At 34.3% G+C, this 21846-nt stretch overlaps 2 protein-coding genes and 3 non-coding genes across 6 annotated transcripts; 4 read left to right on the top strand and 1 right to left on the bottom strand.

Moving 5' to 3' along the window:
* The first annotated feature begins 366 nt into the window (after positions 1–366).
* TRNAR-UCU lies at positions 367–439 on the top strand. The gene has a single exon. It is a non-coding gene; the product is annotated as a tRNA-Arg (tRNA).
* Positions 440–4614: 4175 nt separating this feature from the next.
* On the top strand, positions 4615–4686 carry TRNAR-UCU. The gene has a single exon. It is a non-coding gene; the product is annotated as a tRNA-Arg (tRNA).
* An 894-nt stretch (positions 4687–5580) lies between these two features.
* TRNAR-UCU lies at positions 5581–5653 on the top strand. The gene has a single exon. It is a non-coding gene; the product is annotated as a tRNA-Arg (tRNA).
* A 1503-nt stretch (positions 5654–7156) lies between these two features.
* On the top strand, positions 7157–15023 carry LOC124925956 (ABC transporter G family member 32-like). 2 transcript variants are annotated; one of them, XM_047466103.1, is made up of 22 exons: positions 7157–7436; positions 7518–7638; positions 7730–7818; positions 8118–8202; positions 8291–8450; positions 8524–8600; positions 8895–9039; positions 9132–9433; positions 9516–9794; positions 10058–10374; positions 10435–10595; positions 10679–10782; positions 10959–11118; positions 11194–11325; positions 11409–11836; positions 12546–12836; positions 12923–13006; positions 13080–13213; positions 13311–13538; positions 13885–14056; positions 14178–14432; positions 14508–15023. In XM_047466103.1, the coding sequence occupies exons 1-22, from the start codon at positions 7165–7167 to the stop codon at positions 14778–14780; spliced, it is 4269 nt and encodes a 1422-aa protein (XP_047322059.1). In that variant the 5' UTR covers positions 7157–7164; the 3' UTR covers positions 14781–15023. The 2 variants fall into 2 exon arrangements, with proteins under 2 accessions (XP_047322059.1, XP_047322060.1); XM_047466104.1 differs by lacking the exons at positions 7157–7436; positions 7518–7638 and having other exon boundaries at positions 7771–7818; positions 8271–8450.
* Positions 15024–15087: 64 nt separating this feature from the next.
* Positions 15088–21599, bottom strand: LOC124925957 (transcriptional corepressor LEUNIG-like). Its single transcript, XM_047466106.1, has 18 exons — positions 21325–21599; positions 20907–21004; positions 20718–20827; positions 20237–20629; positions 19864–19955; positions 19650–19728; positions 19499–19562; positions 19017–19075; positions 18615–18929; positions 18349–18534; positions 17301–17549; positions 17073–17214; positions 16892–17001; positions 16679–16828; positions 16432–16587; positions 16012–16128; positions 15524–15730; positions 15088–15444 (listed from the first exon to the last, which is right to left on the bottom strand). The coding sequence occupies exons 1-18, from the start codon at positions 21354–21356 to the stop codon at positions 15301–15303; spliced, it is 2703 nt and encodes a 900-aa protein (XP_047322062.1). The 5' UTR covers positions 21357–21599; the 3' UTR covers positions 15088–15300.
* Positions 21600–21846: the final 247 nt, after the last annotated feature.

The following is a 21846-nucleotide window of genomic DNA, read 5'->3' as shown; positions in this document are numbered from 1 at the left end:
TAAATAACCCAATAGAATATAAGTGAGTTAAACAAACACAAGCACTTGTGGCATAATAGATAAATTGCTTGACTTATAATCAAGAGATTGTGGGTTTGAGTCTCATCGGTGTGTATTTTTAAACGTCAAAATGCATAATCTGAAAAAGATTTATGTAATTTGACAACTACAAATATTTGGGGTACTGAAAACATAAATTAAAAATGATCACCAATAAACAAACATAAAACTAGCTTTAACTTCCACTGGTTTTCTCGAAGAGACTCTCTAACTTCCACTAGTTTTCTCAAAGTGACTCTCTAAACATCATACTATCATTTCGAGCCAAATGTTCCACTAGAATATAACTGAGATAAATAAACATAAGCACCCGTGGCCTAATGGATAAGGCGCTTGACTTCTAATCAAGCGATTGTGGGTTTGAGTCCCACCGGGTGTGTATTTTTAAATGTCAAAATGCACAAATCTAAAAAAAGGTTAATGCAATATGATTATGACAAAATTTAGGGTGTTAACGAATTCAGATATACTTAAGAAGATCAATGAATTTATCAATTGCTTCCACCGATTTTCCCGAAGAGACTCTCTAAATATCGTATAATTCTTTCGAACTAAATAAATCTCTAGAATATAACTGAGATAAACAAACAAAAGCACCCTTGGCCTAATGGATAAGGCGATTGACTTTTAATCAAGCGATTGTGGGTTTGAGTCCCACCGGTGTGTATTTTTAAACGTCGAAATGCACAATTTGAAAAAGATTCATGTAATTTGATAACTATAAATATTTGGGGAACAATGCTGAAAAAATATATAAAAAATAATCACTAACAAACAAACATAAAAGCTAGCACGTCGTGCTATTGTGTGTTCGTCGTGCCGTTTCTTCTGAAATATAGAATCTCCGTCGTTGGATTTCGCCTATTGCTACAGTATTGTTGGAGGCTATAATTCTACAGATTTGTTGGAAGTAAAATAAATTTCTTCGGGTTTACAAAAATAAGGCGAAAGAAGTAATATAATTTGGAAAAATTGATACAAACAAGAAAACAATTGTTGAAACAAAACAGAAATAGAGTTCTAAGAATGATGAAATAGAATAGAAGGAAAACAAAGAAAAATCTCAGAATAAAACTAAAAAGACAGAAAGTGTTTAGACATAAGTCAACAAAGATGGAAAATAGAGGATGCTACGGACTAAAAAATCAAATTACGAAACTGTTGTCTCAAGCGAAAAAAATGAGTTATTGTTCTTAGCAAAGAAAAAACCCAATAGTACGTAGCCCAACTTAATATTCAATATCTTTAGGATTGGAATTTACTCGAAAAGGAGAATATGATAAGATAGTTAGTTGGTCCGTAGAAACAATGCGGGAGCTAATAAAATACCAAAAAAAACAAGACTTACACTATTAGAAGTAACTCTAGTTGAAAAGTAATGAAGTCTAGAAGAAAAACACTAAATAGAAAGTTGAAACTCAGGTACAATAAAAAGGCAATACTTATTTGAGAATTTTAAACCAAAGGTTGAGGTTCTCAAATCTCCTTTTGAGTTTAAATTACCTCATTAAGTTTAAGAGATGTGCATTAAAGAGTGAGAATATGTAGTCGTTGGGAACTACATAGGAAAAAAACGTGTATCTTTCCTGGTCACTAAGGATACCTTGCTAAAACAATGAGAGCACATTGGACTGTAAAATGTATCTACGAATATCAATGATCATTATTTCCTGAAGTTCAAGCAGAGAACAAATCTAGAGAATATTTTGAAGTTGAGACATACTTATGTTGCGTCAAACTGCATGAATCTAGAAAGTTGGTCTAAATGAATAAACCTATTTATCAAACCAAAAGAAACATCTCAAATTTGGTTCAAACTGATGAACATCTCGGCTCATATGTACAATGCAAAAACACTTAGTCATTTTGCTAGCCTCATGGGAAAACCATTGTATTTGAACTCAATCACAGATGAAAGAGAACACATCACAAATGTTAGGATAAACATTGAAGTGCATTCTAGAAGTACTCTACCAGCAAAAATGATAATTATTGACAAAAAAAGGTAAGCACACAGTCATGGACATTTCATATGAATGAAGACAAAACATATGTATGTTCTGCAATACTTTTGAACATGTTAGTAATAAATGTGCAAAAGTAATTAAAGAACAGTAGAAAAACCTGAAAGTCCATGAGCAAAAGGAAAGCCTGAAAGTTTAGAAACAGAATAAGAAAACCCAAGAAAATGAAACTAAAGAATTAGGAATTGGAAGACATTTAGAGAAAAACTAAAGATGAAGAAATAGAGGATGAAAATGTCGAAGATTTAGAGGAGTGAGAAGATGAAGAATTAGAGGAAAGAGAAGATGAAAAATCAAATAAAGAAAAAGAATTAGATGATGAAAATGAAGAAGCATTAGAGGAAGAAAAATGTGAAGAATCAAGGAATGAAGACAATGGAAATTAAAATATGGAAGTGATAGAAAAGCAGTGGAGAAAGTAAAGAAGAGACTAAGAAAGTAGATCGAAACAACTCAGACAAAGTTAAAGTCAAAGAATGCGTAGGTAAATGTGAAGTTTATGAAATACTAAAACATAACTCCTTCTATTATATAAGTGATGGCTCAACTAAATCAAAGTTAACCCAAGGTAATGACGTAAACACAACTCACAAACAGACATCATCATATACAACCATTCAATCACCAATAGTAAAGTCTATAGCTAAACATGTGAGGATGCAACGTGAATATAATCGCTGAGATTCGTGAAATACAAATTGGGATTTGAGGAATGTAGATTGGGTTTATAAACTAGAGTAAGAGTAGCCAAATTAAACTAGAAATTTACAATAGAATCAGAAATTTAAAACTGTAGGTTTTGTATACCTTTGTTGTTTGTTATTGTAATCTCTGTTTGTTTGTTTGTTTGTTTCCAATCAGATACTTTAAGGTCGTTGTTTATCATCCTTTAATTAAAGTTAGTGACTATCTAACTTTGATTTTGTCCATTTCTCCCACTTTTGAGCTTTTTAATTAAATGATGCTAAATTGTTTTTAAAAAAACATAAATCCTAACATTAACGAACTCAGAGATACTCAAGAAGATTAATAAACTTACTAATTGATTCCACAGGTTTCTCGAAAAGGCTCTTTAAAAGACATACAATTCTTTTGAGCCAAATAATTCATATAACTGAGATTACAAAAAACAAGCACCCGTGGCCTAATAGATAAGGTGCTTGACTTCTAATCAAGCGATTGTGGGTTCGAGTCCCACCGACATAAAAACTAGCGTTAGAATATAACTGAGATTACAAAATACAAGCACCTGTGGCCTAATAAATAAGGCGCTTGACTTTTAATCAAGCGATTGTGGGTACGTTCAAATGCACAATCTAAAAAAGGTAATTCAATACTATAATGTCAAAATTTGAGGAACAATACTAAAAACATAAATAAAATAAAATAATCACCAACAACAAACATAAAAACTAGCGTTAAAATATAACTGAGATTACAAAATACAAGCACCTGTGGCCTAATGGATAAGCGATTGTGGGTTTGAGTCCCACCAGCTGTGTATTTTTAAACGTTGAAATGCACAATCTAAAAAAGGTAATTCAATACAATAATGTCAATATTTGGGGAACAATACTGAAAACATATATAAAAAATAATCACCAACAACAAACATAAAAACTAGGGTTAGAATATAACAGAGATTAATAAACACAAGCACCCGTTGCCTAATGGATAAGGCGCTTGACTTCTAATCAAGCGATTGTGGGTTCGAGTCCCACCGCTTGTGTATTTTTAAACGTTGAAATGCACAAACTAAAAAAGATAATCCAATACTATAATGTCAAAATTTGGCGAACAATACTAAAACATAAATAAAAAATAATCACCAGCAACAAACATAAAAAACTAGCGTTAGAATATAACTGAGATTACAAAATACAAACATTGTGGCCTATGGATAAGGCGCTTTAAACGTTGAAATGCACAAACTAAAAAAGATAATCCAATACTATAATGTCAAAATTTGGCGAACAATACTAAAACATAAATAAAAAATAATCACCAGCAACAAACATAAAAAACTAGCGTTAGAATATAACTAAGATTACAAAATACAAACATTGTGGCCTATGGATAAGGCGCTTTAAACGTTGAAATGCACAATCTAAAAAAGGTAACTCAATACTATAATTTCAAAATTTGGGGAACAATACTAAAAACATAAATAAAAAATAATCACTAACTACAAACATAAAAACTAGCGTTAAAATTTAACAGAGATTAAAAAACACAAGCACCCGTGGCCTAATGGATAAGGCGCTTGACTTCAATCAAGCGATTGTGGGTTTGAGTCCCAGAGATTACAAAATACAAGCACATGTGGCCTAATGGATAAGCGATTGTGGGTTTGAGTCCCACCAAACCAGCTGTGTATTTTTAAACGTTGATATGCACAATCTGAAAAAGGTAATTCAATTCTATAATGTCAAAATTTGGGAAAAAATACTAAAAACATAAATAAAAAAATAATCACCAACAACAAACATAAAAATTAGGGTTAGAATATAACAGAGATTATAAGGCACAAGCACCTGTGGCCTAATGGATAAGGCGCTTGACTTCTAATCAAGCGATTGTGGGTTCGAGTCCCACCGGTGTATTTTTAAACGCATTTGTGGCATAATGAATAAGGTGATTGCAAAATAACTGAGATTACAAAATACAAGCATTTGTGGCCTAATGGATAAGGTGCTTGACTTCTAATCAATCGATTGTGGGTTTGAGTCTCACCGGGTGTGTATTTTTAAACGTTGAAATGCACAATCTAAAAAAGATAACTCAATACTATAATGTCAAAATTTGGGGAACAATACCGAAACATAAATAAAAAATAATCACCAACAACAAACATAAAAACTAGAGTTATAATATAACAGAGATTAAAAAACACAAGCACCCGTGGCCTAAGGTGATTGACTTCTAATCAAGCGATTGTGGGTTATAATGTCAAAATTTTGGGAACAATACTTAAAACATAAATAAAAAATAATCACCAACAACAAACATAAAAACTAGCGTTAGAATATAACTGAGATTACAAAATACAAGCACCAAATACACAATCTAAAAAAGGTAACTCAGTACTATAATGTCAAAATTTGAAGAACAATACTGAAAACATAAATAAACAATAATCACCAACAACAAACATAAAAACTAGTGTTATAATATAACAGAGATTAAAAATCAGAAGCAATTTTGTCCTAATGGATAAGGTGCTTGACTTTTAATCAAGTGATTGTGCGTTTGAGTCCCACCGTGTGTGTATTTTTAAATTTACCAACAACAAACATTAAAACTAGCATTAGAATATAACTGAGTTTACAAAATACAAGCACCCGTGGCCTAATGCATAAGGCGCTTGACTTCTAATCAAGCGATTGTGGGTTCGAGTTCCACCATGTGTGTTTTTAAACGTTGCGGAATAAAAAAATATTCACCAACAACAAACATAAAAACTAGCGTTAGAATATAATGAGATTACAAAACATAAGCACCTGTGGCCTAATGGATAAGGCGCTTGACTTCTAATCAAGCGATTGTGGGTTTGAGTCCCTCCGGGTGTGAATTTTTAAACGTTGAAATGCACCGTCTAAAAAAAGTAATTCAATATGATAATGTCAAAATTTGGGGAACAATATAACACAAGTAATGAAGTACCTATGCCTAATGGATAAGGCGCTTGACTTCTAATCAGGTTCGAGATAATCGCCAACAACAAACATAAAAACTAGCGTTAGAATATAATAGCCTAAGGGATAAGGCGTTTGACTTCTAATCAAGCGATTGTGGGTTCGAGATAATCACCAACAACAAACATAAAAACTAGCATTATAATATAATCGCCTAATGGATAAGGCGCTTGACTTCTAATCAAACGATTGTAGGTTTAGCAAGCACCCGTGCCTAATGGATAAGGCGCTTGACTTCTAATCAGGTTCGAGATAATCACCACCAACAGACATAAAAAACTAGCGTTAGAATATAATGGCCTAATAGATAAGGCGCTTGACTTCTAATCAAGCGATTGTAGGTTTAGGTGTAGGTGTATCGAAATATTTGGGGGAACAATATTGAAAACATAAATAAAAAATGATTACCAACAAACAAACATAAAAACTAGCGTTAACGAACTCAAAGATACTCAAGAAGATCAATGAATTTACCGTCTGTAGAGACTCTCCGATAATAATATCGTTGTTCAATAAACACATCGGTCGACCGCGATCACTGAACTTCATATCCTTTCGAGTCAAATAATCTACTAGATTATAACTAAGATAAACAAACACAAACACCCGTGGCATAATGGATAAGGCGCTTAACTTCTAATCAAGCGATTGTGGAATTAACGTATCGGTCGACCGCGATCAATGAACGTCATATTTATCCATTCGAGCCAAATATTCCACCACCAAAAGATAATCCAAACTTCTCATCAACCGACAATTGACTTAATATCACTCACTCAATGTTATTCATGTTCTTAAATAGGTTTCAAGTCACAATCATTACGGACAATTTCGGAGGCCAAAATTTGATATACTTAAGAAAATAGTATTATAAATTTTAAAAAATATATATATTTAATTAATAAATAAGGTTATAAGATTATTGAAATCATATAAAATATAATAAGTGATTTTTAAACAATCCATAGATCAAACAAGCTCTAAGTGAGGAAGAAGAAGATGGTGGGAGCAGGTGATAGCAAGAAAGTCTCATCAACCATATTAACTACTTCCAGAAATAAACAATTCATCTCTCAAAAATCTCAACTACAAAGCTTAAATTCCACTTTTCTTTTCTCTTTCTCTGTGAATGTTGATGCGTCTGGTGAGAAATCATCTGATTTCATACACGAGAAAGGTAAGAACTCTGTAATTTATGGCCTTCGTGAATACTGTAGAGAGAGAGAAAGAGAGAGAATTAGGGCACCAATTAATAACGACGATCTTCACAACTACTTTGCCAACTAAGTGGTTGAATGGCTACATCATTACACTCTATTTCTTCTTTATATTCATATTCAAACTTTTCAATTTAGAGCCATTACTCTTTCTCACGTAAACCCTCAATGTGGGAATCTTCTGGCAGTATTTTCCCAGGAACAAGTGAAAATGGAAGAGACGGTGAAGACGCAGCTATCCGGTGGGCGGCGTTGCAGCGTTCGCCAACTCATGTTCAGGTACGAACGTCATTTTTCAGAAATCTTAATGGAGAGGTATCAGTTGTGGACATTGGGAAGATGGAAGATCAAAAGCAGAAACTGATATTGGAGAAATTGATCACATCAGTTAACAATGATATTGAGAATTTTTTCAATAGAATCAAACAGAGGTTTAATGCGTAAGTGTTAAGAGAATTATTGTCAAGTTTATAGAAAATGTATTTTGATATTAATGGTTGTTTTGGGTATTATGATTCTAGGGTTGATTTAGATTTTCCAGAAGTTGAGGTTCGATTTCAGGACTTATGGATAGATACATTTGTTCATGTTGGAGGGAGAGCTTTGCCTACAATTCCCAATTTCATTCTTAATAAGGCTGAAGTAAGTAAAATTCTCCATAGATATATGCTTATTTCCCTAGCTCATACAATTCTGTTTAGGTTTCTAACGATGTAAATTCATCTTCTTAAAGGCTTTCTTGGGGAAATTGAGGGTTTTCCCTAATCAAAGGAAAAAATTCTCAATCTTGAATGGCATCAGTGGAATCATTAGACCCTCAAGGTATCAATTACCAGAATTCAACATGGATGGTAGAGTAATTTAATGAACATCAAACAAATACGTGTTCAATTCTTGATATAGACATTGTTTGTATTATTAGAACTATTTTCACGAGACAACTCTGTTAATACAAACTTTAACTCAACTCATCTTTGAATTTAACTTGATTTGGTGAATGTTCTTCTCCTTTTTGTTCTGATCAGTCGACATCCAAATTAATATTTGGATGGTGAACTAAGAGTGAGACAATTTTTGTAATACAAACTTTAGCTATTTATCTGAGTAATTATGTTGTGTAGAATGACGTTGCTGTTGGGTCCGCCAAGTTCTGGAAAGACAACACTACTTCGGGCCCTGGCTGGAAGACTTGATCATGGAGTGAAGGTATCTGAGATTGTTTATGATCTTTGATTGAAATTTATCATTGAAAAAAGAAATATTGATTAATGCAGTTAATTAATTAACTGTTAAGATGTCTGGGAGAATTACATACAACGGTAATGGGCTAAAGGAATTTGTACCTCAAACTACTTCAGCTTATGTAAGCCAGCAGGACTGGCATATAGCCGAGATGACAGTGAAAGAAACACTTCAGTTTGCAGGCTCCTGCCAGGGTGTTGGATTCAAGCTTGGTATTCATTGAATTTACATTTCATTGGAATTTTATTTTTGTTTGTTCTCTAAAATTGTGAAAATTGGATTCAGATATGCTTTCTGAGCTTTTGAATCGAGAAAAGGATAGCAGGATAATACCCGATGAAGATCTTGATATATTCATTAAGGTAAGTTTTAAACTTCTTTGTTATTTTGATTTAGGAAGCTTGAGTTCGGGTGAATCATGATGGTGGAACTCTAATGAATATTTTAGTGTCAAAAATTGTTAAGCCCTCTTGAATAAGGTTGAGCATTCTCCCTTACCTTGGGGACAAGATTTGGTAGGTTAAAAAAACATTGAAGTTGTCTTTCTTCAGGTTAAAATTGTTATTTTGATGTTCTGGTTTTTATTTTAACTTGCTTTTGTGGTGTTGAGACTTTTTTTTATTTGTACTTACTCTCTTATTATTATTCATGTTTAGGCATTAGCTCTTGGAGAATTTCAAACAAGCTTGGTTGTGGACTATATCATGAAGGTATTGGGATTGGATATTTGTGCAGATACATTAGTTGGGGATGAAATGCTTAAAGGAATCTCCGGAGGACAGAAGAAGCGTCTTACAACTGGTAACAAAAAGTATTCAATGTTGTTTACATTGTTAATTCTTCTTTCCAAAGGTGAGAAATAGATGAAAATTCCGAATGATATATGGTTGCAGCTGAAGTACTAGTCGGTCCGGCTAGAGTGATGTTGATGGACGAAATATCAACTGGACTTGATAGTTCAACAACCTATCAAATGATCAAATATCTGAGATACGCAACTCACACTCTTAATGGAACAACCGTCATCTCACTTCTGCAACCAGATCCTGAGACCTACCAACTCTTCGACGAAATTATCCTTCTGTCTGATGGTCAGATAGTATACCAAGGACCACGTGAAGCTGCTCTTGATTTTTTTCAGTTTATGGGGTTTCATTGTCCTGATAGGAAAAATGTGGCTGATTTTCTGCAGGAGGTAGAATTAATGAACTAATGATCCTAATTATACATGTTTTAAAAAACTATATGAAATTAATCTTTCCATTGCTAATGGGCAGGTTATATCAGAGAAAGATCAAGAACAATATTGGTTTAGTGATACTCATTATCAATATGTACCTTTGGAGAAGTTTTCAGAAGCCTTTGGGAGATTTCGAGTTGGAAATGCCTTGTTGAAGGATCTTGCCGTTCCTTTTGATAAGAAATGTAATCATCCAGCAGCTTTATCAACATCCACATATGGCAGATCTAGGTTAGATCTTCTCAAGATCAGCTTTTCTTGGCAGATGCTTCTAATGAAGCGGAATTCTTTTGTCTATATCTTCAAATTTGTGCAGGTATCTTCTTATTTGATTTTTAGCTGCTTGTGAGATTCATTGATAAAAAAAATACCAGGGGATCATATTTGTGCAGGAATTCTTTTGTTTGTCATCCAAATTCATAGATAAAAGAATTCCTGCTCAAAAACAGTTATTTTCAGTTGAAATACAAAATACCCATTTGGAAACACTTCCTCGCCTGAATCCAAGCCGCTTTTGTTAATTATATTAGTCATATGATGCTTGTGGATTCATAGATGGTACTGTATTTATTTTTGCAGCTTGTGTTGAATATCTTGATCACGATGACTGTATTTCTTCGAACAACAATGCATCACGATACTCTGGAAGATGCTGGAGTTTTCCTTGGAGCACTCTACTTTACAATGGTTATGATTCTCTACAATGGATTTATGGAAGTCCCTATGTTGATATCAAAGCTTCCTGTATTGTACAAGCATCGTGACTCACATTTTTATCCGTGTTGGGTTTATACACTTCCTTCTTGGCTTTTGAGCATTCCTTCATCGTTTCTTGAATCCGCTATGTGGGTGGGAGGAACATACTATGTTGTCGGCTTTGATCCTGAGATTACTAGGTACAAGGTTTCACCATTACTTCTGTTTTCAACTATTGTTTTTAACACTATTGTTTGCAGATTCCTTCAGCAGTTTTTGTTATACTTTTTTCTCCACCAAATGTCCATTGCACTTTTTCGGGTTATGGCCTCTCTGGGTCGTAATCTGGTTGTGGCCAATACGTTTGGATCTTTTGCTCTGTTGGTTGTCATGATTCTTGGAGGATTTATACTGTCAAGAGGTTTGAACCGTTTAGTTTGCTCAGAGTTTTTTTTTTAACATTCTGATTCATTGGTATCTATTTATCGTTTATAACCTTAACAGATAGAATTCCTTCTTGGTGGATTTGGGGTTATTGGGTTTCTCCTCTTATGTATGCTCAAAATGCAGCTTCAGTTAATGAATTTCTTGGCCATTCTTGGGATAAGGTAATAATAATGTTACTTCATGTCTTACCTAAGAGACCAAAGGCCTCAGCTTCGATTTCCATTAAGAATGCTATGATTTAAGGGGCCATGTTAGCCATCCCAGAGAATAAACTCGGGTAAAAGAAATTACTTAATGTCCATTTAAAAGGTTTTCATATTTTTCGTTGATTTTTCAGAGTGCAGGGAATTACACAACATTATCTGTTGGAAAAATGTTATTGAAAGACCGAAGTTTGTTCCCTGAAGGCTATTGGTACTGGATTGGAATAGGTGCCTTGATAGGTTACATAATCTTGTTAAACGTCCTTTTCACACTTGCCTTGACTTATCTTAACCGTAAGCTTAAAATCCTTATAACATCAATAAATATGATTATGAAAGGGAAATCATTCTTTCTTCTTGATTTGTCAGCACATGGAAATCATCAATTCATTGATTCTTCTTCTAAGAAAAGAAACAAAAACAAAGAAGAGAAAGTCGATGATAAAGGAACCACAATTATTGAGCTGAGAGAATACTTAGAACATTCTCACTCATTCATGAGTATGTGCCATTTGCCATTAATGCTTATGTTTCATAAATTCTGATAAAATTAAACAAAAATCTTGGATACTTTTTTTTTTCAGGCAATAAAGTTAGAAGGAAGAGAGGGATGGTTCTTCCTTTTGAACCAATCTCAATGTGTTTCAAAAACCTTAATTACTATGTTGATGTCCCAATAGAATTGAGACAACAAGGTGTTGTGTCTGACCGGCTGAGATTGTTGGTGGATGTGACTTTTGCATTTCGTCCAGGCGTGTTAACTGCTCTAGTTGGTGTTAGTGGAGCTGGAAAGACTACTCTATTGGATGTTTTATCTGGCAGGAAAACTGGTGGATATATTGAAGGGAGCGTATATATCTCCGGTTACCTTAAGAAACAAGAAACTTTTGCTCGGGTATCGGGTTATTGTGAACAGAGTGATGTCCATTCTCCATGTTTAACTGTCCACGAGTCGCTTATTTTCTCATCCTGGCTTCGATTGGGTTCTCATATCGATTCAACAGTTAAAAAGGTATCTTTTTTTTTGCTTTCTTTCAAATTTCAACTTCAGTACTCACTTACTTTGAATGAACTTCATTTGATATCACTTATTTAAAATCAGTTAATTATTTACATAGGTAGAAAATCTTACTTAAAATCAACGTCTTAGTCCATATTATCCATCAAATTACCTTATTATAAGGGCCAAATAGTGTTTAAGTAGCTTCTCGACATTAGTTTCACACTCAACTTACAATTAGTTTATAAGGACTGCCGTTGTATAACCTTTCATCAACGGATGCCACTTCCCTTTTCCCATGTCGAGTAAGTGTGCAAACCTATAGGTTTTGGAATAGGAATAATGCCACCTGAAGTAATGTGTAGAGATTTAGAGACAAAATCATAAATTTCATCAATATCTGCAGGAGGGTCAGCAATAAAGATGTTAATATATAGAAAAGTTGCATTCAATAAAACACTAAACCATGTCATGCAAAGGCAGTTTTTTGGTGCTGGATATCAGTTACAAAAGCGACCCCATAGGTTTTTCTTTTGCATCCTAACATTGTAGCCATAGTAAATCTTTGTTTATTTAATCATAGGGAATCCAAAGCACACCACGAATTTTAAAACATAGAGCATTTATTTTGACACTTGACTAATTATATCCTTAAAATTCAGTATTCAACATGTTTTACTTGGAAAAACAAAATTGTTGATAATAACAAATGAGTATGCAGGAATTTGTGGATGAGATTATGGAACTTGTTGAGCTCACTTCTATTGGAGATGCTTTAGTGGGTTTACCCGGCGTAGATGGGTTGTCAACCGAACAGAGGAAAAGGTTGACAATTGCAGTTGAGCTGGTGGCCAATCCTTCCATAGTTTTCATGGATGAACCTACTTCAGGACTTGATGCCAGATCTGCTGCCATTGTCATGAGAACCGTAAGGAATATCGTGAACACTGGTAGGACAATTGTTTGCACAATTCACCAGCCCAGCATTGATATATTCGAATCCTTTGATGAGGTTTACTCTTCCTCCCTACCATATATGAATTCCTATAAAAGAAAGTATGATTTTCTTTGAAAGTTGAACTGTTATCTTTGTTTCAGCTTGTGCTCATGAAACGTGGAGGCCAACTTATCTATGCTGGTTCATTGGGCAAAAGGTCTTGTAATGTTATTCGGTTTTTCGAGGTGGGATTTTAAAGAACGATCAATTTACAGACAATTGTTTTGTTACAACCTTTAAATATAATGAATTTTTCAGGCTGTTAACGGAGTTCCAAGGATTAGACCAGGCTATAACCCAGCTTCCTGGATTCTAGAAGTTACTTCTCCATCAGAAGAAACCAGACTTGGCGTCGATTTTGCTGAAATTTACCGTGAATCGTCTCTCTTTCAGTATGTCACCATCAACATTGTCTCTCCAGTCTCCATGTGATATAATTCTTCATTCTGCTCTCCAATTAAATTGTATTCTTTTTTCTTCTGGTTATAGAAAAAATGAAGAACTTGTTGAAATCCTAAGCCGGCCAGATCTTGATGATAAAGAATTATGTTTCCCGTCAATATACTCACAGACATATTTTAGCCAGTTTCTAGGCTGTCTTTGGAAGCAATGGCTGTCGTACTGGCGGAATCCGCAGTATACTGCAGTACGGTTCTTTTATACCGTTATAATCTCCTTGATGTTTGGAACAATCTGCTGGAGATTCGGTTCTAAAAGGTCTTCTTCATCCACTTTCTCTATTTATCAAAATTGCTTTTTCTTTTCTACCCACCCAAGGTTATTGAAACTGTAAAAGTGTTGAACTAGAGGCAGAAGTTTGATGTCCATTCAATGTTGTGCTAGCCTATTCCACAGAATAAACCTTGGTTGTAAAAAAATATGATTTTATCTACTCAGTCAGTGCAACTTTAAGTGTAACTAGGATATTGAGGTCTCATACTCGATTCTCACTAAAATATTGTGAGAATCGAACTTGAAATCTATAGTAAGATTCTTTCCACTTGAGATGAATTTAAAATGAAATTGGTTTCATCTCTTCTTTATATTATCTACTTTTCTGTAGGGAAACACAGCAGGATATCTTCAATGCCATGGGATCAATGTATGCGGCGGTTCTATTCATCGGAATCACCAACGCCACTTCCGTTCAACCGGTTGTTTATGTCGAGAGGTCAGTTTCATATAGAGAAAGAGCTGCAGGGATGTATTCAGCTTTGCCATTGGCATTTTCACAGGTATGCTTTTTTTCCCTTCTTCAAATGGAATTGAATATGTAAATATCCTTTTGGGCATTTAATAATGCCCACACATTTTCATCATATTTTAGTTTTAAGCCAAATTATGTGTTCTTATTAGGTTGTTATTGAGTTCCCATATGTACTAGTCCAATCGGTTATTTACAGCACGATTTTCTACTACATGGCGGAATTTGAATGGAGCTGTTCCAAGTTCATTTGGTATATGTTCTTCATGTACTTCACTCTGCTCTACTTCACATTTTTCGGTATGATGACCATTGCCATCTCGCCTAATCACAACATCGCTGTCATAATCGCTTCCCCATTCTACATGCTGTGGAACCTCTTTAGCGGATTCATGATTCCCAGGATGGTGCGCGACTTAAAACATTAAAAAAATTAATCTTTGAAAATAGGTATTAATTTTATTTTATTTCTGATTTGGCAGAGAATACCTATATGGTGGAGATGGTACTATTGGGGAAATCCAGTAGCATGGAGCTTGTACGGAATGTTGGCATCACAATATGGAGACATGAATGATGAACAAGTGAAGCTATCTGATTATAACTACATTTCAATCAAACAGTTGCTGAAACAACAGTTTGGATATAGGCACGAGTTCGTCGGAGTTGCAGCTGGTGTAGTAATCGGTTTCTGCTTCATCTTTGCTGTCTCGTTTGCTTATTCCATGAAAGCCTTCAACTTTCAGAGGAGATGAAAGGTCATTTTTTCTTTCTTTCTTAGGAATATAACACTCAAATATCAAAACTATGTCTATATATTGGGAGAAACAGCTTGACTTTTTATACAAGTCATTTATTGAATGTTGGAATATAACACTCAAATAGATGTTCTCTAAATATCAAACTGTCACTCCTTATGCAACAGTTATTAGCAACTAAGATAGGCTTATTTGATGTAGAGAGTGATATTTGAAAGAAATTGTTTGATATCTAAATTGACCAAAATAACCTAAGAGTGCTGGATATCATCCAAATAACCCAGACCAATGAAAACAAACTGAATCAAGAAAGTATCAAGATATTAAATTGATGAGAAAAACGGGAGACCAAAAACAATTGAGATGTCTGGAGATTAAGACTTGGAGTATTTGTTCTTAGTCTCTCAAGTTAACTAACAACACATGTTAGAAAAGCAGAGATGATCAAAAGAGAGTTAAAAATAGATACATAAGAACAACAGAGAGCTAACTACTAACTAGTTGAAAAGAAGTCAAATCATTTCCATAACTTGACAATTTTATCATGGCTAGCAGAAGCAACCAAACCGGTCACAGTCGAAACAGCCAATCCAGCAATCAGTCCATCATGAGCCCCTAGTGTCATCGTCTTGTTCTCGGACATGTTCCATAGTTCCATACTCTGCCCATTAATAGATAAGACAAATTATCTAACCTGATTCTTTTATTACTAAGAAAAAATAGGAAAGAAAGAAACTTGCCTGGTAACAGCCAATGACCAGCAAAGAGGAAAATGCAGGATGGAATACACAAGAATGGAACTTGTTTCCATTACAGCTCAGCTCGTGCATGCACTCTCCATCTCCCCCTGAACCGAGATTCCATACCCTAACCGAGTCCTCACTCACCGATGCAAGGTATTCACCAGTTGGATCCCAGCAGATGGAATCAATTAGTTTTGAATGCCCCTATTCATTCATCATACCAATAAAAAATAATAATCAACTTCTAAGATGCAATTCAAATAAAATAACGATTCAAGCACTAACCAACAAAATTGAACCTAGGGAATTTTTCTTTTGTCAAGTAATTTGGATGTGGATTCTGATAATTTTGGATTTATTATGGTTTATACCGTGAATCAAACTTACAATCCTCAGTCTCTAAAGTCCAACTCTTAACAAAAAATAATAAAGAAAGATTTTTTTATAAGAATATGTTTGAGCCTTAACTAAAATACTAATATTACCTTCAATGTAAGCCGACTAACTTGAGTTTCCGTGTCTAGTATAGAGACCACATTCTCAGCAGCTGCCGCTAGATACCTTCCAAGACGAGGTTGAAATCTTATCTGTGTCGTTCCACCCTACACTCAAGATTCAAAGTGTGAGCAGTTGGTTCAGTCAAAAGTATTTCTTTTATTTTTCATCCAAACCTAAGACTTAAATTCATTAAAACATATTTTTTCAAATAACCCAACATCAAACAAGTTCTTTGATGATTTCCTAAATATACAACCATATACCCTCTGTGGAATAATATGTTTAAAAAATCTACATCCAAACCGCAAGTATCTGGTTTGTCTTTTTTTTTTTAACCGTACAGTCTGGCAAAAGATTGGTTATTAGTTTTTCTCGGGTTTGGTTTGACTTAAACTTCTAAACCATACCTTGAATACTCTCAAACAACTGCCATTAGTAATGCTCCAATATCTTATTTCGCCATCTCCATCGCAAGAGCATATGAGATCATCTTTGTTTGGATGGAAGTCCAGAGACATAACAGAACCAGAATGTCCATTGAAATTTCGAAGAGAATAACTGGGCTGCATATAACAGATAAATCTAGTAAATAAAATCCCAATGGCCCATGACAAGTTATAAAAATCAGGAAAAATAACTAATAAATTGACCAACATTGTCAGCATCCCAAACTCTGACAGTTTTATCAAAAGACGATGTTGCAAGTCGAGACATCCCGGGACTGAAACGAACATCGGTAATCAACCCTGAATGTTCTTCAAGTGTACTCTTTTGCTTTAGGGTATCAGTGTACCATAATACAGCCTGCAAAAAAATTGTATTAACTTTTAAACACAAGCAGTTAAAAGTGAAGAAAAATAACCACACCTTTTTATCGTGGCCACCGGTTGCTAGTAGTTTCCCATCTGATGAAAAATGGCAGCAAACAACTTTGCTCGCACTAGCTCGAACAGAGCTGACTTCTGTAAACGCAAATCCTATAATAGAGCACAAAGAAGCTAACTGAGATAAGAACAAAAAGGTAGAAACTAGAAACACACACACACACCTTTGCTTGCATCCATGCATCGTCCAACCATATCTCTGTGGTCGCCTTCATCATGCGATAAAAAAGACTCAACATTATCATCAAGAGATCCATCTTCCACAAACCGATCCATCTCAGCCTGCACTAGATCTTTTTCATCCCACTGCCAACATATGAAGGACTCAATTAGTCAATGATGAGAATCCTTCTGCACAAAAAAAAAAAGAATTCAATTGAATTTAAACTTACCAACTGATTAGACGGAGATGTGAGAGTTCCAGAACCGTCATTCCCAAACATCATCACTGGTTTCGAAGAAGTACCACCACTATGTGGTAAGGCAGGCATTGAAATCACATCACCGGGAGTATTGTTTGAGGGAGTTGATGGGGCTGAACTTGGTGAAGGGCCAGCAGTGTTGGCAGTCCCCGAACTATTGGCAGGACCCGATGATGATACAGGCTGCTTCCTTTTTCGACCAGTCTGGGTTTTTGAAGTCTTGAAATGAATCACCAGATGTGTTAGATATAAGTATATTTGGAATATGAATACTTTTTTGTATCACATCATTCAAATCGTCAATAGAAACACTAAAGTACCCTCGTTTTTTTCTTTTAATAATCTCATATAACCCACTATCACATAGTTATTCAAATTATCAACAAAAATACTAAATTACCCTTTATTTTTAAAAACTCATTATACATTTATACCATGTCATTTTTACCCAAATAACTAACTTTCAATAACCTGCATCAAACGAAATTAGTTGAAATAACCATTGAAGCTTGCATGATGTGGGATTATTTGAAAAAATCTTGGTTATGAAATCAAAATTTCTTTTGATGAAAAGTAGGATCATTTTAGTTACATTACTAAAATGAACTTTTGTATTTAAAATAAAACTTGTAAAAAAAATTAAGGTATTTTAGAATTTTGATTGAAGAATCAAATGATTTGATAGGTGATAGGTGATATGATAAAGATTTTTTTAAATGATCAAACAAGCTCCAATTGGTTATTCAAATAAACCAAGCTCAACAAGCCACCTAAATAACCTTTACATCATCAAAAAATCATTCAAATAATCAGCTAAAATGAAAAAGTAACCTTACTTTACTTTTTATAATAATTTAAAATAGTAATTGCAAAAGATATTTTAGTCACTTACCCCCAAATAATCCACTTTTTATTAAAAAGTTAGATTATTTAATATATAACAAAAACTACCATCAAACAAGCTCTAAATAATTCGTTCACTTTTTCATCAAATAAAGGCAAGGGTACAATTAAACACCTGATCATTTCCTCGAAAGGAATTAGACATGCTACCATCTGCAGTTAAGCTTCCCGACCCAACGATTTTATCTTGGGGATGAAGACTATGATTAGAACTCTGGGACTGTTGTGGACCAGAGAGAGCATGTTGCTGAAGTTGGTTATTGTTCTGTTGTTGCTGCTGCTGTAACTGAGCCATTTTTAACTATAAAAAAAAGTAATCAAAAACCATTAAAAAACCGATCAATTAATAGTATAAAGAGAAAATCCGCCTAAAAAAAGAACCTTGATCAACATATCATGGTCTCCTCGAGGCAAAACACCACAACCGGCTTGTAATGGCGATCCAACATTAGAAACCACATCTCCCATAGAATTTGGAAGGCCATCTTTTCCTAGATTCATACTTCGGTTATTAAGAAGCATCCTTAACCTCCTTGTTTCCATCTCACTTGCTGATGGAGAAGTCATATTCTGCTGTGCAAGCATAAGCTGTTGTTGATGCTGAGGCGTCAACATCTGAAGTTGGTTAAAAGGGTGTGACCCTTGCATAAAAGACTTCGGCTGCTGGAGTAGCCCAGATCGTAGCTGCTCTAAGCCCTAGTAAATGGAAATAATTATCAAATATGAAATCCTTGATATAAACATTGTTTGTATTATTAGAAGTTTGTAATTTGACAGACTTACTGACAAAGGCGTTAAAGGCCATCCCTTCAATGTCAAGTTGCTGCCTCCTTGATTGGAACCTTCAGTTTAGAGAAAGAGAGAATAAGGAGAGATTCACAGATATTTACTTGAACTATTTCTTCAGGACGAGATTATGTTTGGAAACTATAACTTTTAGTTCGAGACAGATTCAGAAATTTATTAGACTGTGTTTGATGTTTGATTATTTGAAATTTATTTCAAATAACTCTATCTGATCTAAGGATATACTCATCAATAATATCATTTAAATCATCAACCAAAGTACCCTTTATTTCAAAAAATAATTATATGTTTACCCAAATAACTTTAGGTTTTCAATAATGTGCATCAAACAAGATTATTTGGAAATAACCCCTTGGATATTCAAAGAACCCTATAACAGAAAAGGCACTGGTTTGTATCTCATCTGATTCCGGATATGGATACAAAAACATAAACTATAAGTGTTTACAAATGGGTACCTGACATTCCAATTAACGATCCCTCAGGTCCATTAGCCCTTGGATTCATCTCCGTCTTTATATCCTAAATAAGATGGGGGGAAATTGCATTAGAATCAAAGAAAAATAAAATAAAATATGTTCTCTTCAATAGGAACAATTAATCTCTAACCGGTGTTGACCCTGGAAGTTGTTGATTCCGAGACTGAACTTGAGGAGACATTCCACCAGCTGTACCATGAAGAACTTGCCTAAGAAATAAGAGTTCCATTACATAAAAAAAGGGTAAGTGTCAATCCATGCACCAATCATTAAGCGAGAAAAAAAATATATACTTGAAAATGATATTTCCATTAAATTAATCGAAAACAAATAAATGTGGATACCCTCCCGATGTCTGACCAGCAGCTGAAGCAGATTTCAGCAACGACGACTGACTTGGATCCAAAAGCTGTCCCATATTCTCTCCGAATCTTTGCTGAAATGCACAAATCAAAACTTAAAGCTTAGAGCTTGCTTGATCTTGGGTTTTATCAAAAAAAACTTTATCACACCACCTATCATTTTAACAATCAAATCACTTAATACATCAACCAAAATACCCTTAACTTTATTTTTATTTTTACAAATGAAAACTTTTAGTAATTTAACCCAAATAATGCCAAAAACTCCAACTTTTTCATCAAACAAGGTTTTATTTTCATAACCTTCAAAAAAACCACATCAAACAAGCTTTCAAATGAAGGGGGAAAATGCTACCTTCATTGCATTATCTTCTAAAGAATCCCTTTGGATCGGCAATTTCAATCTTTCCTCATACATCTTTGTAGCCAAAGCATTAGCAGTACTCGTTCCATTTAGAAGGTGGCTCCCATCTCTTCGTTGTTGTTGTTGTTGTTGTTGTTGTTGTTGTTGCTGCTGTTGAGCTTGTTGTTGTTGAGCCTGTTGTTGTTGTTGTTGCTGCTGTTGCTGTTGAGCCTGAGCGTGTTGTTGTTGTTGCTGCTGTTGCTGTTGTTGCTGTGCTTGAGCTTGTCGATGTAACAAAATTTGTTGCATTTGTAACTGCTGCTGCTGTTGTTGTGAATGCTGAGGTTGCTGGGATTGTTGGTGTTGCTGTTGTTGTTGCTGTTCTCGGGCTTTAATCAACTGAGTCTGAAGTTTCCAAATTAAAAAAAAAAAGAAAAACAGATCAAAATCTTCAAATCTCTAAACAAATCTATATTGTTTCGATTTAAAAAACCTCAATATAAGATGCAGCAACATCAGAGTGTTTCTCATTAGTCCTGGCTATAAATATATCCCAGAAAACAGACCACCATTCAAATAGAAACCCACCAGGCGCATCTATAGCTGAAAAGGAAAACATAAAAAAAAATGAACTCTGAATCAATATAGGGTTTGTAACTTTGTGGGTTTCATTTCTTATTACCAACTGGGTCAGATGATACTTTTCCTTCAGCTTGAAATGCTTGTGCAGATGCTTTCAAATTTCTTTTCACCATGTAGTCATGGATGTACACATCAAGCCTGTAATAATGGAATTCAAGAAGATTAAAACCCTAAAAACACAAATTGAAGGACATGCAAATGAAACAGTGAGCTAAAACATGAAAACCCTAAGAAGACAAGTAAAACTTGCTCAGAACCCATCAAAAAAACTGGAATCTAAAACTTCACAAAGACTGAAAAATAAGTAAAAGAAGACAATAACTTCATTATAGAAGAAAAATGAAAGAAAATAAAGGAAAACCCAGAACAAAATCAATCAGATTAATGTACTATTACTAATGTTTGATAGAAACTAGGTAGATTGAGAAAGAAAGAAAGAAAAAAAAAAAAATGTTTACATTTTATCAGCTTCCCAGTTGGTCTGAGACATGTTTATTGATCAAGAAACTCTCAAATCGATGAGAGAAAAAGGAAAGAAGAAGAAGATGTTTCTTCAACTTCTGGTTGTTTCACCTCTGAAGATGAGCTCAAGAAGAAGGTTAAAAGAAAGAACATTTCATGGAAACAAGTAGTGAACTAGAGAAGAGTAGATTCAGAGATGAACATTTACAGGGTGTAGAGAGAAAGAGAGAGAGATGAGGGTTGGTAGATAGAAGAGGGAGAAAGTATAAATCTAAGAGAAAGGGAACAAAAGCTTTTTTCCCTCTGGCAAAAATGGGCAAATTAAAGCCTTGTTTGGTTTAACAGGTGGTTTTTATCACAATCTAGGGGTATATGACTTTCATTTTTCTTCTATTTAAAATTATTAAAATTATTGGGAATTGGTTTTTTTTTTTATTAAATTTTAAGATTTATTTAATAAGTTTTTGGTAATGTTTTACCTCGAATTCGAGTTATTTATAAAGTAATGATTTACGATA

Source organism: Impatiens glandulifera, chromosome 2 (genome assembly GCF_907164915.1).
Source record: "Impatiens glandulifera chromosome 2, dImpGla2.1, whole genome shotgun sequence".
NCBI classification, from domain to species: domain Eukaryota; kingdom Viridiplantae; phylum Streptophyta; class Magnoliopsida; order Ericales; family Balsaminaceae; genus Impatiens; species Impatiens glandulifera.
The sequence above is the reverse complement of the archived record's forward strand: the minus strand, read 5'-3'. Positions and strand labels throughout refer to the sequence as shown.

What these genes read in the sequence shown, in the direction of transcription:
- LOC124925956 (XM_047466103.1), top strand. Translation starts at nt 7,165, where the DNA reads ATGTGGGAATCTTCTGGCAGTATTTTCCCAGGAACAAGTGAAAATGGA. An exon ending in GGGTGTTGGATTCAAGCTTG is followed by an intron (nt 8,451 to 8,523) that starts GTATTCATTGAA and finishes AATTGGATTCAG; the next exon opens with ATATGCTTTCTGAGCTTTTG. An exon ending in TCGATTCAACAGTTAAAAAG is followed by an intron (nt 11,837 to 12,545) that starts GTATCTTTTTTT and finishes ATGAGTATGCAG; the next exon opens with GAATTTGTGGATGAGATTAT.
- LOC124925957 (XM_047466106.1), bottom strand. Translation starts at nt 21,356, where the DNA reads ATGTCTCAGACCAACTGGGAAGCTGATAAAAT. An exon ending in CCGGTGGCCACGATAAAAAG is followed by an intron (nt 16,829 to 16,891) that starts GTGTGGTTATTT and finishes ATTTTTTTGCAG; the next exon opens with GCTGTATTATGGTACACTGA. An exon ending in TGGTCATTGGCTGTTACCAG is followed by an intron (nt 15,445 to 15,523) that starts GCAAGTTTCTTT and finishes ATTAATGGGCAG; the next exon opens with AGTATGGAACTATGGAACAT.